This window comes from Urocitellus parryii, chromosome 15, assembly GCF_045843805.1.
Source record: "Urocitellus parryii isolate mUroPar1 chromosome 15, mUroPar1.hap1, whole genome shotgun sequence".
Lineage (NCBI taxonomy): Eukaryota > Metazoa > Chordata > Mammalia > Rodentia > Sciuridae > Urocitellus > Urocitellus parryii.
This window is the reverse complement of record NC_135545.1, coordinates 47,417,029-47,429,383: the sequence shown is the minus strand read 5'-3', so window position 1 is coordinate 47,429,383 and position 12,355 is coordinate 47,417,029. Positions and strand designations below refer to the sequence as shown.

At 49.8% G+C, this 12,355-nt stretch overlaps 1 protein-coding gene across 2 annotated transcripts in view; it reads right to left on the bottom strand.

The window, feature by feature from the left end:
- The window catches only part of Vac14 (VAC14 component of PIKFYVE complex), a 101,857-nt gene that overhangs the window by 61,060 nt on the left and 28,442 nt on the right, over nt 1-12,355 (bottom strand). For both annotated transcript variants that reach the window (XM_026399290.2, XM_026399291.2), the window contains exons 10-12: nt 12,075-12,138; nt 4,211-4,355; nt 3,870-3,935 (exon numbers count right to left, since the gene is read on the bottom strand). In XM_026399290.2, the coding sequence (XP_026255075.2) occupies nt 3,870-3,935; nt 4,211-4,355; nt 12,075-12,138 (275 nt within the window). The remainder of the gene's footprint in view (nt 1-3,869; nt 3,936-4,210; nt 4,356-12,074; nt 12,139-12,355) is intronic.

Sequence of the window (12,355 nt, the reverse complement as noted above, 5' to 3'; positions counted from 1 at the left end):
GTCTCTTTTGAGACTGTGATCACCCTGAGAATTTTAAATGCAGGTTAGGAGGCACTTATGCTTGGGAATAAAGGGTCACCTATGGCCCTCTCAGGCCAGCCCCACCATTGGGAATGTGGAGATGACCCCATCCTGTGGGTGCTCACTCTCAGGCAGCAGCTGCCTAGCATGAGAGGCAGCTGACAAACGGCATCTTTTGGGCAGGGGATGCAGCAGTATCCCTACCACTAGGGTCCAAAAGGAAGCTCTGAGCATGCGCCCTGAATTCCATGCTGGGGAAATCAGGGTCACGTTTTCACTTAAAAAACTGTATCTCTAGCTAATGGGATGATTTCTATTCCAGTGCCAAGAATATTAATTTGACACCTGCAAATTCTTTCTGACAATGATAGAATGATAATGTCTACAGAAGCAGGTGGTACTAAGGAAACAGCCACTTATCCTGAGTAACGGAGAGCAGAGACAATAGAAGATGCCAAAGGGTGTGGCCTACCAAGCTGTCACTTGGGCAGAACTGAGGAACATGGCAGATGAGACATGCCAGCTAGGCCATGTGCCAGTGGGGCTGTGGAACACAGTGGAGGCAGAGGTAGGCCTCTGAACTCTGCCTTCTCCATGCCTGGCTCTTGCATCATTAACACCTGGGTACATCCAATCCCCTGAGACCAGTGACTCTAAGCCAGAGTGAGGAGTATGTGGGCTAATCACAGCCATCATATGAGAGACAGACCTTTGCAACAGAGGTAACAAATGGAAGGTCCTAAATATACAGCTTCTATAATCAATAGGAAAAGTGAACAAAAGATTTGAGGGCTAAAGGTGGGGGTGGGGTTATTTTATTTTTTGAACTCAGGGGCACTCAACTGCCAAGCCACATCCCCAGCCCTATTTTGTATTTTATTTAGAGACAGGGTCTCACTGAGTTGCTTAGTGCCTCACTGTTGCTGAGGCTGGCTTTGAACTTGTGAGCCTCCTGTCTCAGCTTCCCTAGCCTCTGGGATTATAGGTGTGTGCCACGGCGCCTGGCGTTTTGTTTACACACACACACATCCACCCCTCCTCACCAAGCTGGGACCTTTTCTTAAGAACTTCCAGGACAAGAGAAAAAAGCCAGAAAACCCCCTGGAGAAATCTGGAGGAAATGGGGACGCTACAACTCCATCCAGGCTCCCCATCTCCCCAGCTGGTTTTGCACTGGATGACAGACTAGTCCTGGTCATAAGCAATCAAAGGGGACAGGCTTTGGAGTCAAACAGACCTGGCTTTGAGCTTGGCTTCAAGAACTTCCTGTGTAAGTTATTTACCCTTCCTAGGCCTTAGTTTTTTTTTTTTTTTTTTGGCGGGGGGGGGGGGGGGGTGCCAGGTAAGGGGATTGAACTCGGGGGCACTTGACCACTAAGCCACAACCCCAGCCCCATTTTTTTTTTGTATTTTATTTAGAGACAGGGTCAATGAGTTGCTCAGCACCTTGCTGTTGTTGAGGCTGGCTTTGAACTTGTGATCCTCCTGTCTCAGCCTCCTGAGCTGCTGTGATTATAGGCATGCGCCACCATGCCCGGCTGTTTTTTGTTTTTTATGTACCTTTATTTTATTTATTTTTCTGTGGTGCTGAGGATGGAACCCAAAGCCTCACATGTGCTAGGCAAGAGCTCTACCACTGAGTTATAACCCCAGCTCCAAGCCTTAGTTTATTTATTTATTTGTTTGTTTATTTTAAAGTTATAGTTGGACACAAAACCTTTATTTATTTATTTTTATGTGGTGCTAAGGATGGAATCCAGGGCCTAGCACGTGCTAGACGAGTGCTCTACCGCTGAGCCACAACCCCAGCCCCAGGCCTTAGTTTTTTGACCTGTCCAATGAAAATAACAGAACTCTCACAGGATTTTTGTGAGGGCTCTTGAGCTACTACAACACAAGGGTCTGACATGGTTCCAGCTCCAATTTGACACAAGAGCTGTGCATAAAGACATTTGGAAAAACCTACCAGAGAACACTTTCCATATATCCTTCAAGGGAAGTCCTAGGAGAAAAGGACTTTGTCTTATCTGTGGCTGTACTCCCATTGCCAAGGGTCCACAGAGTCAGTGAGGCTGGGGGATATTTAGGAAAGGTATTCTGGAGAAGAACCAGGATGTGGCAGAATCATGACTCACCAATGATTATCAAGGTCCCCAAATCTGTCCTCCAGAGATAGGAAAGAGAGACTCTTCCTTCCTGTCACAGCATCTCCTCAACTGTCCCCAAGAGCAGCTTCAATCCTCCTCCCATGAGGCCCACAAGATGTGCCCCAAAGCCCTGACAACATTTGGCACTTCAGCAAATCCACTTTCCATTGCCGCAACCTGAACAGAGCAGTTTAATGGGCTGCATCCACCCCCCAAGCCTCTCTCCCTGCCTCTGAATGCACAAGCACAAGAAAGCCAATTTCAAGCAAAGAAAGCTGGATGGGATTAAACAACTCAATTTAAAGGACTGAAAACTCAGCTGCTTCCAGTGAAGTCCCAGCAAAGCACCAATCAGCAGCTCTCCTCGTCTTTTCTTACTGAAAGGAGGGCCTGGCTCTGCAGTGAGTCACTCCTAGTTTGCAGGCAGAACTGGGCCGTGTCCACCTGGGCCGGGTACTGCAGGGCGGCAGTGCAGGGGGGAGAGCAAAGGATGTGTGTCGGGGTGGGCAAGCAGGAAAGGCCAGGGGCACTCACAGACCATCTGTTTGGGATTTTCCTGGAAATGCAGAGAACCTCAGAGGATCTATAAGATGATACCTGTCTGTCTGCTTCTTTCTTTGGTCTAGATTCAGGAAAGTAAATTCAGGCTGCAAGCCTGTACCAGCCCAAGGAAACCTGAGCTGCCTCACTGCAAGTATCTGTAGCAATGCCCTTCTTCCTTCCACCCCCCAGCCCCAACCTGTCCACTCCCACATTCTTACTGGGCAGTGTGGGCAGGCAGGTCTGTTGATGCATACATTTATTGCTGCATGGAGACATGGTGCTGCCTATTGCCCACAGCAACTTAGAGCCCAGAAGAGGAAAAGACAGGGAAAAGTCAGCTCAGACCATCAGCATCCTGAAGAGCTGATATGGAAGAATGGGATGCTGCTTGTGCAAATGGGTGTCCAACTACAAGTCCTGCCTCTTGGCTGGGAGGCAGGGGAGCCCTGAAAAGAATTACTCTGTCCTGACTCCACGGGAAGAGTGAGTGGGGTAATGTTGAGCAGCTGGAGAGCTACAGATGACAGAGGACCCTGGGGCACCCTGTTCCCCGGGCCAGCCTCTGCTTGCTGGTCCTTTCAGAGACCAGGGGGTTGCTCCTGCAGCCTGGAATTGGGGCTAGCCTTTCCCTATCACACCAGCAGCACCTGGTGTCCCCAACAAAGCAAGGCTTAAGGGACCAATTAAAACTGGAGTCAAAGTAGGGTGCAGCCGAACAACTAATGCGCACACTCAGCATGTGGCATCTTACACAGGTCACTTTTTTCTCATACACCAGGTACTGTCACTACCCTCACTGGACACTGACAGGAAAGAAGGCTCACAGATGTTAAGTGTGGGCAGCAAAGCAGGGCCAGACCTTGCCCCCAAGGAGCCTGACCCTACAGCCAGGGTCCCTGCCACTAGTCACCTCCCAGAGAAGACATATCAACTCCTAAGAGTATGCAAACTCACCTTCTCCCTGAAATCTGTCCCAGAGTACTCCAGAAAGGCCTACAGAAGCGTCCTTACTGACAAAGCCCAGCACACTAAGCACAGCTTTACCTCTAAGTCAACTTTTTGGTGTTGATTTGAGAGCACAACATCAACCAAACAAGAACATCATAGCTGTTTGACCGCACAAGTCATCAAAAAAGAAAGCTGGTGTTTGTGACTTACCTCATCAGACTCATCCGATAACGTCTGAAGTAGGATGGGGAAGAGGCTGTCTGTGTGTCGAAACATCTGGAGAGCAAAAAAGGGGTCACTGCTGAGGTCTCCCTTTGCTCCAGAACTGAGCTTGGTTCAGATAGCATCCTGGGGCCTGCAGAGACCACCTCCCTCCACCCAAGTCAACGAGGGTCCCTCATGCCATCTTTCACTCTTGTGCTCACCAGGGTTTTTCCAGAAGTGCAATGACCCAAACCCTCCCAAGCATGGGGAGGCTCTTGAAAACCAAGGTGGACTTGGAAGGAACTCCCTGGTAGGGAGCTGCCTCCTGGAGGGCTGGCTGGGCTCACCTTGCGGGGGGTCTTGATGTAGAGATGGTAGAGCCACTTCAGAACAGCAATCCTGGTCATCATCCCAATGGCCATGTCACTAAGGTGGCAGTTCAGAACCTGTACAATCCCATCAAGGTGCAGGGTCACCGGGGCCCTGTCAGTGCTGAGGGCAAAAACCAGGAGAGAAAACCAAGTGAAGCTCATGTTGTCTTATACTCCTGTGTCATAGCATTCCCCTGGGCCTGCAGAGTCAGGACCACACATCCTACCCCACTGCCTGGGACACAGAAGGCAGACCCAAGCAGAGACCAAGACATCATCACTTGCCTTGGTGATGGGGGCTCCTAGGGGCCTTGCTTTTCTCTCTCCACTTCCTTCTGTTCCTGAGGAGTATGGAGCTTAAGGCTCGCTGGAGCTCTGCTACCCACATGTGGGAAGGGAGGCTGGCCTCCTGGGCTCCGGCTCACCTTCCCTTCCTTTTTCTAGTTCTAGCCTGGCTTGTACATGAAGCTGGCCCCCATTGGATTCTGGGCTGACTGGCCAGTTAATGACCTGAACTGTTTGGCACCTCAGATGTTTTGCTGATGATGCAAAACCCCTGTGTCCAGACGGTACAAGGGAGGGCCCCATAACACCCCTTGATATCCAACAAGCCCTTCACTGGGAACACGGTTTCCTGATTGAGTACAAGGACTGTGGCTTGTCCTCTTACCACAACTGCACCTGGTATAGATCTGCCTGGTGCAGAAGCCTTGAGTTGCCTCTGAAATGGAAATGTTCTCTTTTGAGTAGGGGAAGAGGTGACACAGAGTCTCTGCCTGAGATACAAGAGGACTCAGAATGTGTCCACTTGGGTACAGGAAGCCCCCTGGCTCCCATGGACCGAATCCTTGCTGGTCTCCATTTCAAGAAAGTCCTACCAAGCACCCAAGAGGTGGCCGAGCACTGCTGGGAGACAGAGTTAGCTCTGCCCAAAGCATGGCTCCCTGCAGAAGGTGGGTTTTCAGGGTGGGCACAGCACAGGTAGGAAACCTTAGGGGCAAGGGGGCTCCCCTCCTCCTGATGCCCTGCACCACGTTTACCAAAAGTGACATGACAATGCTGGTCGTTTCCTGGGGACTGGGGCCAGGCAGTTCCAGTGCCCATCTGTACAAAATGGTCTTTCGTGGCATTTCCAGGCTGCTCAATTATTCATTTGCACCGGGAACTTGATGGCTGTGCTTTCCTCATTTGCCTGCAGCCTCTCCGAGGCTCATGTGATGTGAGCTCCTACAGGGTAGGATTCTGAGCTCTGCAACAGCTAGGCAGAATTGCTATTTAATACAATCTGATGGCCCCCCAGAGCCTGTTTCAGGGGTGAGAATGGGCATGTCCATACTCAGGGGGCCAGGAAATCTGGGTGTGACATAGTGACAGAGCCCAGAATGGAGCCTCTGTGAGGAGGGGAGCAGCCTCTGTGATTTCCTCAGGAGTCATGTGGCTGGAAATTCCTAGTGTCATCTGAGGATATCAAAACATCTAAATGCTGTGGCAGCCTAAGACACAGGGAAAGCAAAGTGCAGATGGGTCCAGGGCGGCAGGCGCAGGCCCGTACTTGATCTCTTGTGCTCACTGTCCAAGATACACAAGGTGAGCCACATACGGGATTCTACATTTTCTAGTTTTAAATTGAAAAGGAGCTGGGCATGGTGGCACACACCTGTAATCCCAGCAGCCTGGGAGGGTGAGGCAGGAAGATCACAAGTTCAAAGCCAGCTTCAGAGAAAACTCTTCAAAACTTAAGAGAAAGGCCCCATACCAAAAAAATAAAATTAAAAATAAAGCTGGGGCAGGGGGATGTGCTGGGGATGTGGCTATGGTTAAGCACCCCTGGGTTCAATCCTTGGTACCAATATCAAAGGAAAAAGAAACAGGTGAAACTAATTTTAACTAACCCAATATATCCAAATTATTAGCATTTCAACATACAATCAATATAATGAACATAAAGATTACTAATGAGACACTTCAGGTTGTTCTTGGTGTCCTCATCTTTGATATCCAGTGGCATTTTCTGCTCACAACCCATCCCAGATTGGACCAGCTACATATCAGGTGCTCTGCAGCCAGCACAGCAATCCCACCAGGGCTTCCTCAGCATTTCCTTATCAGCTCTGATAAGTTCCTGATGGTCAGCCCCTCTCCCTTTGCTTATGGCCAGCACTCCCTGTCTTATCTCCAGGTCTCTCTTTCCCTAGCGGGGCTGGTGTCCTACAGAGCTCCTTCCTGTGTGTCCCCTTGGGCTTAGCTCTTCTCCTGGGGCCGGAATCTCATGGATAGAGCAGCACTGTCTCAGAGGCAGAGACACTCACAGCAACCTAGGGCTTCACACAACTTGTGAGGGAGACCACCCCGACTTAGCCTTTCCTTTCTGGACCCTGCGCCTTGAGGCAAGGCTAGTGGCTTTCTAGCAGGAGCCATTGAAGGTTGCTGCTACATGGTGTCCAGGTGTCAGGAGTACCCTGTTCCTGGAAGACCACTGCCACATCTCAGCAAAACTAGCCCCCTGGAGGAAGGCCTTGTAAGTTTGATTTACCTGGGGGATTCAGAACTGCAGGGGTCTAGCAATGGCCTTGCCCTAGAGCTGCTGGCGGGGACAAGGCCAGGCTCCACACCCCACCCCCACCTCCAGGCAGGTCAGTGGTTGTATAACCTTGGAGCTGGGGGGAGTAAGGGCTTTGGTAACAGGCATGGTAATGACCAACATTCTGTGCAGCACTTTATCTGCAAGCCCCATGTTGTTCTCTCTGCAGCCCTATGGCTAAGTCATGTTACTTCCACTCTGGGGATAAGGGAACTGAAGCACAGACATTAGGTGACCTGGCCAAGGTTACATAGCCAAGAAATGGTGGTGCCAGCAATTTGAATCTGAGTAGTCTGACTCCAGAGAGGACCTACCCACCACATGGCACTATCTTCTAGCAGGGGTGGCAGGCTCAGGAGATCATGGCACCGTCACCCTCAACCATATCTAGGGAGGGACAGATAAAAGCAGCTCCAGTGCACACAGTCCTTCTTTGGCCAGGGAAGACCTGGTAGCACCTGGTGTTGGGGGAAGAAGTTCATCTCACACTTTCCAGTGTAATTTCTTGCTGGAAGGGCAGTCAAAGGTTCCATGTGGGGAGAAAGGCAGAGCTCCAACTACTGGTAGACCTGAGATGCTTCTGGCCAGCCATGGTGGCATCTCTTTCAGGTGGCATTGTGTCAGGGCCACATAATAAAGGAAGGACTTCATGGAGCCATGTGTGAACTGGCAGCATTGTACGTACTGACATTCTAGGGCCTTCCCCACAGCAAATGCCAACCACAGCACACCTCCCTGGGTAGGGGTGTCTTTGGACTGATAGTGAGACAGGTATTGTCCTCAATCCACAAGAACTTTAAAACTAAAAGGGACCTCACAGTTGATGCAACTCAATCCTTCAGTGCACCGATGAGCAAACCTGGGTGCAGAGGCCAGAGACTGGCCAAGGCCAAAAGGCTAAGTACTAAGAGCTCATTCCTGTGGCTGGAGACATCCTCCCTGGGTCTCTTCCCTTGGCTAATTAAAGATGAAGGTCAGGAGAAGCAGGTGACTGACTGGGCTGAGACTGATCTCAGCAGTGGGGAAAGGGTGGATCAGGATCCCAAATGCCCTTGAGCAGGCAGCTGCTCCACTGGGCGGGGCTGGCTCCTCTGAGCTCTGCGCAATCTCAGGGGGGAACACAGGGTACTGTGCTCAGCTCCTCTCTGCTTGGCTGAAGTCAGATGTGGCACCCTCCGCCCTGGCTAACCTTACCCATCAAGAACAGAAGGGAGCTCAGGCAAGGTTTAAAATACATCTCTACATCGGTTCCAAGAAGTCTAGACAAGCCACTCCTGGGGGCTTCTGAGTTATTTCAAGGTGTCTGCAAAACCCCATTTTCACCAAGCATTTTCTCATAAAGCATCTCATAACGAGTGTCTTGCACACATATGCACTACGATTTCCAAGCACATGGTGCTTAAAATACAGACTTCCCAAATAATGCTTCTGATAGTACCAATGAATAATAATCTGTCCCCATGGTTCTCACTGGGAGACACCACTTTATCTCTGTAATGGCTCACTTTTTATGGTACATGTGTTACATCTCTAATCAAATTAGAAAACAGACAAATCTAAAAACAGAGTTGTTTCTGAATTCGAAGTTGCCTTTTTAAAATACACGATCATCATGTAATTTTTTCAATCAGTAGCTACTTAAAGTTGAGAAGCACGGACTCCTAGGTCTTTCTGGTTGCTTACACATAGGGCAGTCAGCTCTACCAGGAGAACTGTATTGAATATCACCGATGACACCATGGCTCTTGGCAAACCCTGGCTGCTAGAGGGAATACTGTTCACGCGGCAAACCTGTTCAAGAGCCCCTGTCAAGTGAGTCAGGGAGGCAAACTTGAAACACTTCTGGAACTCTCTAACCATGACTAACAAAGCTAACTGCAGGGAATTTGGAGCTAGACAAACCTGGCTAGCATTTCAACTTGGTCACTAACTAGCTGATTGGCTTTGGGCAAGAAGTCAGTCTCTCTGGTCTGTCTCCTCATTTGTACAAAGGGGATAAAAGTGTAGCCAAGACTCTTTACCATGGCTCAGATAGTGTTGCTGCCACAAGATCTCCTTCCACCAGGAGTCAGAAAGTGCTAGAGAACTGGTTCTAGCTTTTTTGTGTGCCAGGTGCTGCTCCTTGCTTCTCATGACTTCAACTCATTTATACCTCATACTCCTGCGGCTCACCACCCCGAGCTCTCCCAGGAGGAGTGTGCCCAGCGTGCAGAAAGACAGTGGCGGCAACTCCTCTCTCTACCCTTGCCTTCGCTTCAAGCATGCTTCCTCCATCTTGTTTCTTCTCTTCCGACCCTCCCCAGGGAGGTCAGTTTTCAACTTTCTGAGAACTTCCCTTGCTTTGGAGGATGGAGGATCTGAATCCTCTAACTGGAGATAAGGCGGCTGTTTCCCCAGACTGAAAGCGACTCCATCACCCACTACTTCTCCCAGGTGACTAGGCTTGGGACTCCAGGGCTTTTGCAGCGTCCCAGGAGAGAGGACAGATGAGGACAAGGGAGGAGGCTCATGGTCTCAAGTTGATCTGGTGATTTCTCTCTGTGTTTTAGTCCAAGTGAGGAATCCCTTTTTTCTTTTCTAATCTGGGGTATAGGGACTGTCTTCAAGGAGATTCCTGAGCCCCTGAAAGCGGGTTCAGTTTTGGACGTACATTTTTAAAGGAAGGGGATCCACAACCTTCCTTGGACTCTCCTAGGCCCAAAACCACGAAGACTGAGGACCATCACATTGCTGGCAGTTTTTGCCAGGCAGAAATGCCTTCTGCTCCTGGAGGAGTCTGCACTCTGGCTGCTGCCCTTGGCTGGTGAGAACTGAGTGGAACTGGCAACAGCAGGTGGTGCTCGGGCAAGCGACGCACCTGGACAGTGGCAGTGTGAGTTCTGTTTTGTGTCACTCTGGACGGTGCCGTTCTGCCCAAGCCGGTCTCCTTTGGCAGTGTCACTGGGGGAAGAAGGCGGTAGGCCTGAGCCCCCAGCTCTGGTTTCACAACTAGCAGGGTTGCTCTCCTCCTAGCATGGCTGGTGGCTCAGAGAGCTCTGCTGCCACCACAGGAGTCAGAAGTGCTAGATGACTGATTCTTGATTCTTTTTTGTTTTGTTTTATTTATTTATTAGTTGTAGTTGGACACAATACCTTTATTTTATTTATTTATTTTTATGTGGTGCTGAGGATTGAACCCAGGGCCTCATGTGTTCGAGGCAAGCACTCTGCCACTGAGCCCCAGCCCCAGGCCCTAAATGACTGATTCTTGGTCTGTTTTTTTTTATGTTAAAGGGGTAGGATTCAGCAGTGGCTCCTGAATGACAGGTATAAACCCAAATGGGGCTCCAATTAGGTGGTTCCTGCCTAAGCACAGGAGTGAAGGCCTCCTGTAGGCTTGTCCCAGCGAGGGCAGCACAGGTTCCCATGTGAGGCTGCAGAGGGTCATGCCACCTTCACAGTCCATCAGTTATGCCACCTCTGCCTCTCCTTCCCCTCCCCCTACATCTTATCACCACTCCCTCAAAATGTGACAATCTGTGTAGCCTAGATTAAAGTGACAAGCCTACAATAGGCTTTTCTAATGCTAGAGTGAGCTTCTAAATCCTAGATCTGAACCTGTCACTCCAACTTACAACACTGCCTCTCACAGCCTCTAAGACCAAAGCCGAACCCTCTGCAGGACTCTTGGGTCTCCTACATCTTTGCCCATACCTCTACCCTGAGCTCCAGAATCCAGCCACCTTTACAACCTCTCCTGGGTATGCTCAGAGCGACCTAGAACAGAGTACTGGACCACCCCACTCACACCTGCTCTCCCAGCCCAACTTGGAAGTAAACTAGGATATCCTAAGTTTGGCCCAAGCTAAACACCTAGAAATTATTCTTCCCTCACCACTCTCCTTCTATTCCATTTCATCCATCAGCAAATTCTGGAAATTCCACCTTCAAATACTGCCCTCTTCTCAGTCTAAGCCACTGCTCCTTCACATCCATGCGAATGTGGTGGTTCCGCAGCCCATCTATGCCCACCTGAACCCTACCTAAAGTCCATTCTCTACATTGTAGCTCCTATTCTCCCACTCTTTCCTGTCCTTAAAATAGAGATAATGTTGCTGACCCTGGAATCGAAATATAAGCATATCAAAGCGATCCAACATAGGATATAGCACAGGGCTGGGCGTCAGAAGCACCTGCTGGGTTCACTGCCAGGAGCCTCCTCATGCCTTAGCATGACTTGTCTTCCCAACACCTTCTGCATTTGCTCCCTTTTCTGGTAACTTCCTGGCTACTTGTTTGCCTCAAGTTCAGGGGCACCTCCAGTGGCCTTTCTTTATCTTAGAATTTGTGGGGTTGTGCATAGGCAGGTGCTCTGGAAATGCATGACAACTAGAATCAAGTGAATGACCAGTATTTCCCAACCTGCTGTCCACTGTGGGAGAGGCCGTAGGGGTGCAAGTTTATAATCAGTACGTGTGTTCTTGGAAAACATGCTCAGGTCCTCAGAGATCAAAATAAATTAAAAAATAAAATAAAAGAAGGGAAAATTCAAAGGATCTTGGGGTTAAGTGCCTATTTTCTCTTCATGAGTGACTGACTCCCCAGACCAGATTCAACACCACATTCAGAGGAAGAAACGCATACCCAGTCCAGCCACCCAAAGAAACAGTGATGGGGGCAGGTCCAGGAGACCAAGATCAGGACAAAACAGTGATAGTTCCTTCCACAGAGGATCTCATATCCTATAGGGAGAAGTAGAATTGGCAAGAAGGCAAATATTTTGCTGCTTGGCTGCACTGCCCCCTTGTGGAAGGCTGGGCTATGACAGTACCCTGGGAGCTCTGAGGACAGTTCTTGGCCTATAGTCTAACCAGTAGCCTTGGGGCCCACACCTGCCTGTGCCCAGATTGTCATCCAAAAGATTTCCGCTCATTGGTCTTGTCAACTTCTGGGAAAGCAAAAGGTGCTGGGAAGAGGCACCTGCAAGTATCCCACTGCTGGCACCATATGCATTCGCTGTACTTTTAAAATCTGCAGTTTTTGACACCAAATAGCTTCTAATTCCTCACTGAAGACCATCTGTCCATAGGAATTGGGTAGGGTGGGCTCGCCCAGTGTCCTTCAGGTCCCCTCACTGACTAGCTCCTGTGTGGACATGGTGCCCCCAAAATACTGGCCTTAGGCATTTTGCCTTGGGTCTTCACTACAGTCTCTTGCACCCAGGAAAGATGTAGGCCTCTTGCTTTCCACAAACACTTCTGGCTGGAACAGGTCACTTACCAGGCTGAAGGGAAGACACTGATGCTGCTACTGAAGCTGGAGTCACAGGAACTATCTGGACCTCCTGGGACAGGAAGAGGAACAAGATGACATGAAAGGCTGTTTGTTCTTTTGAAGAAATTAGATCTTGGTTACAGGGACACTCAAGATGTTCCTCTCCAGCCCCACATACTGATTCAGGCTCCTGAAAAGGAGCGGGGCTCTGGAGTGATGAAGACCCAAGCCTACTCACTGCCCACAGCTCTTGGGATAGTACCCAGACCTGTAAGCTTCTAGGAACA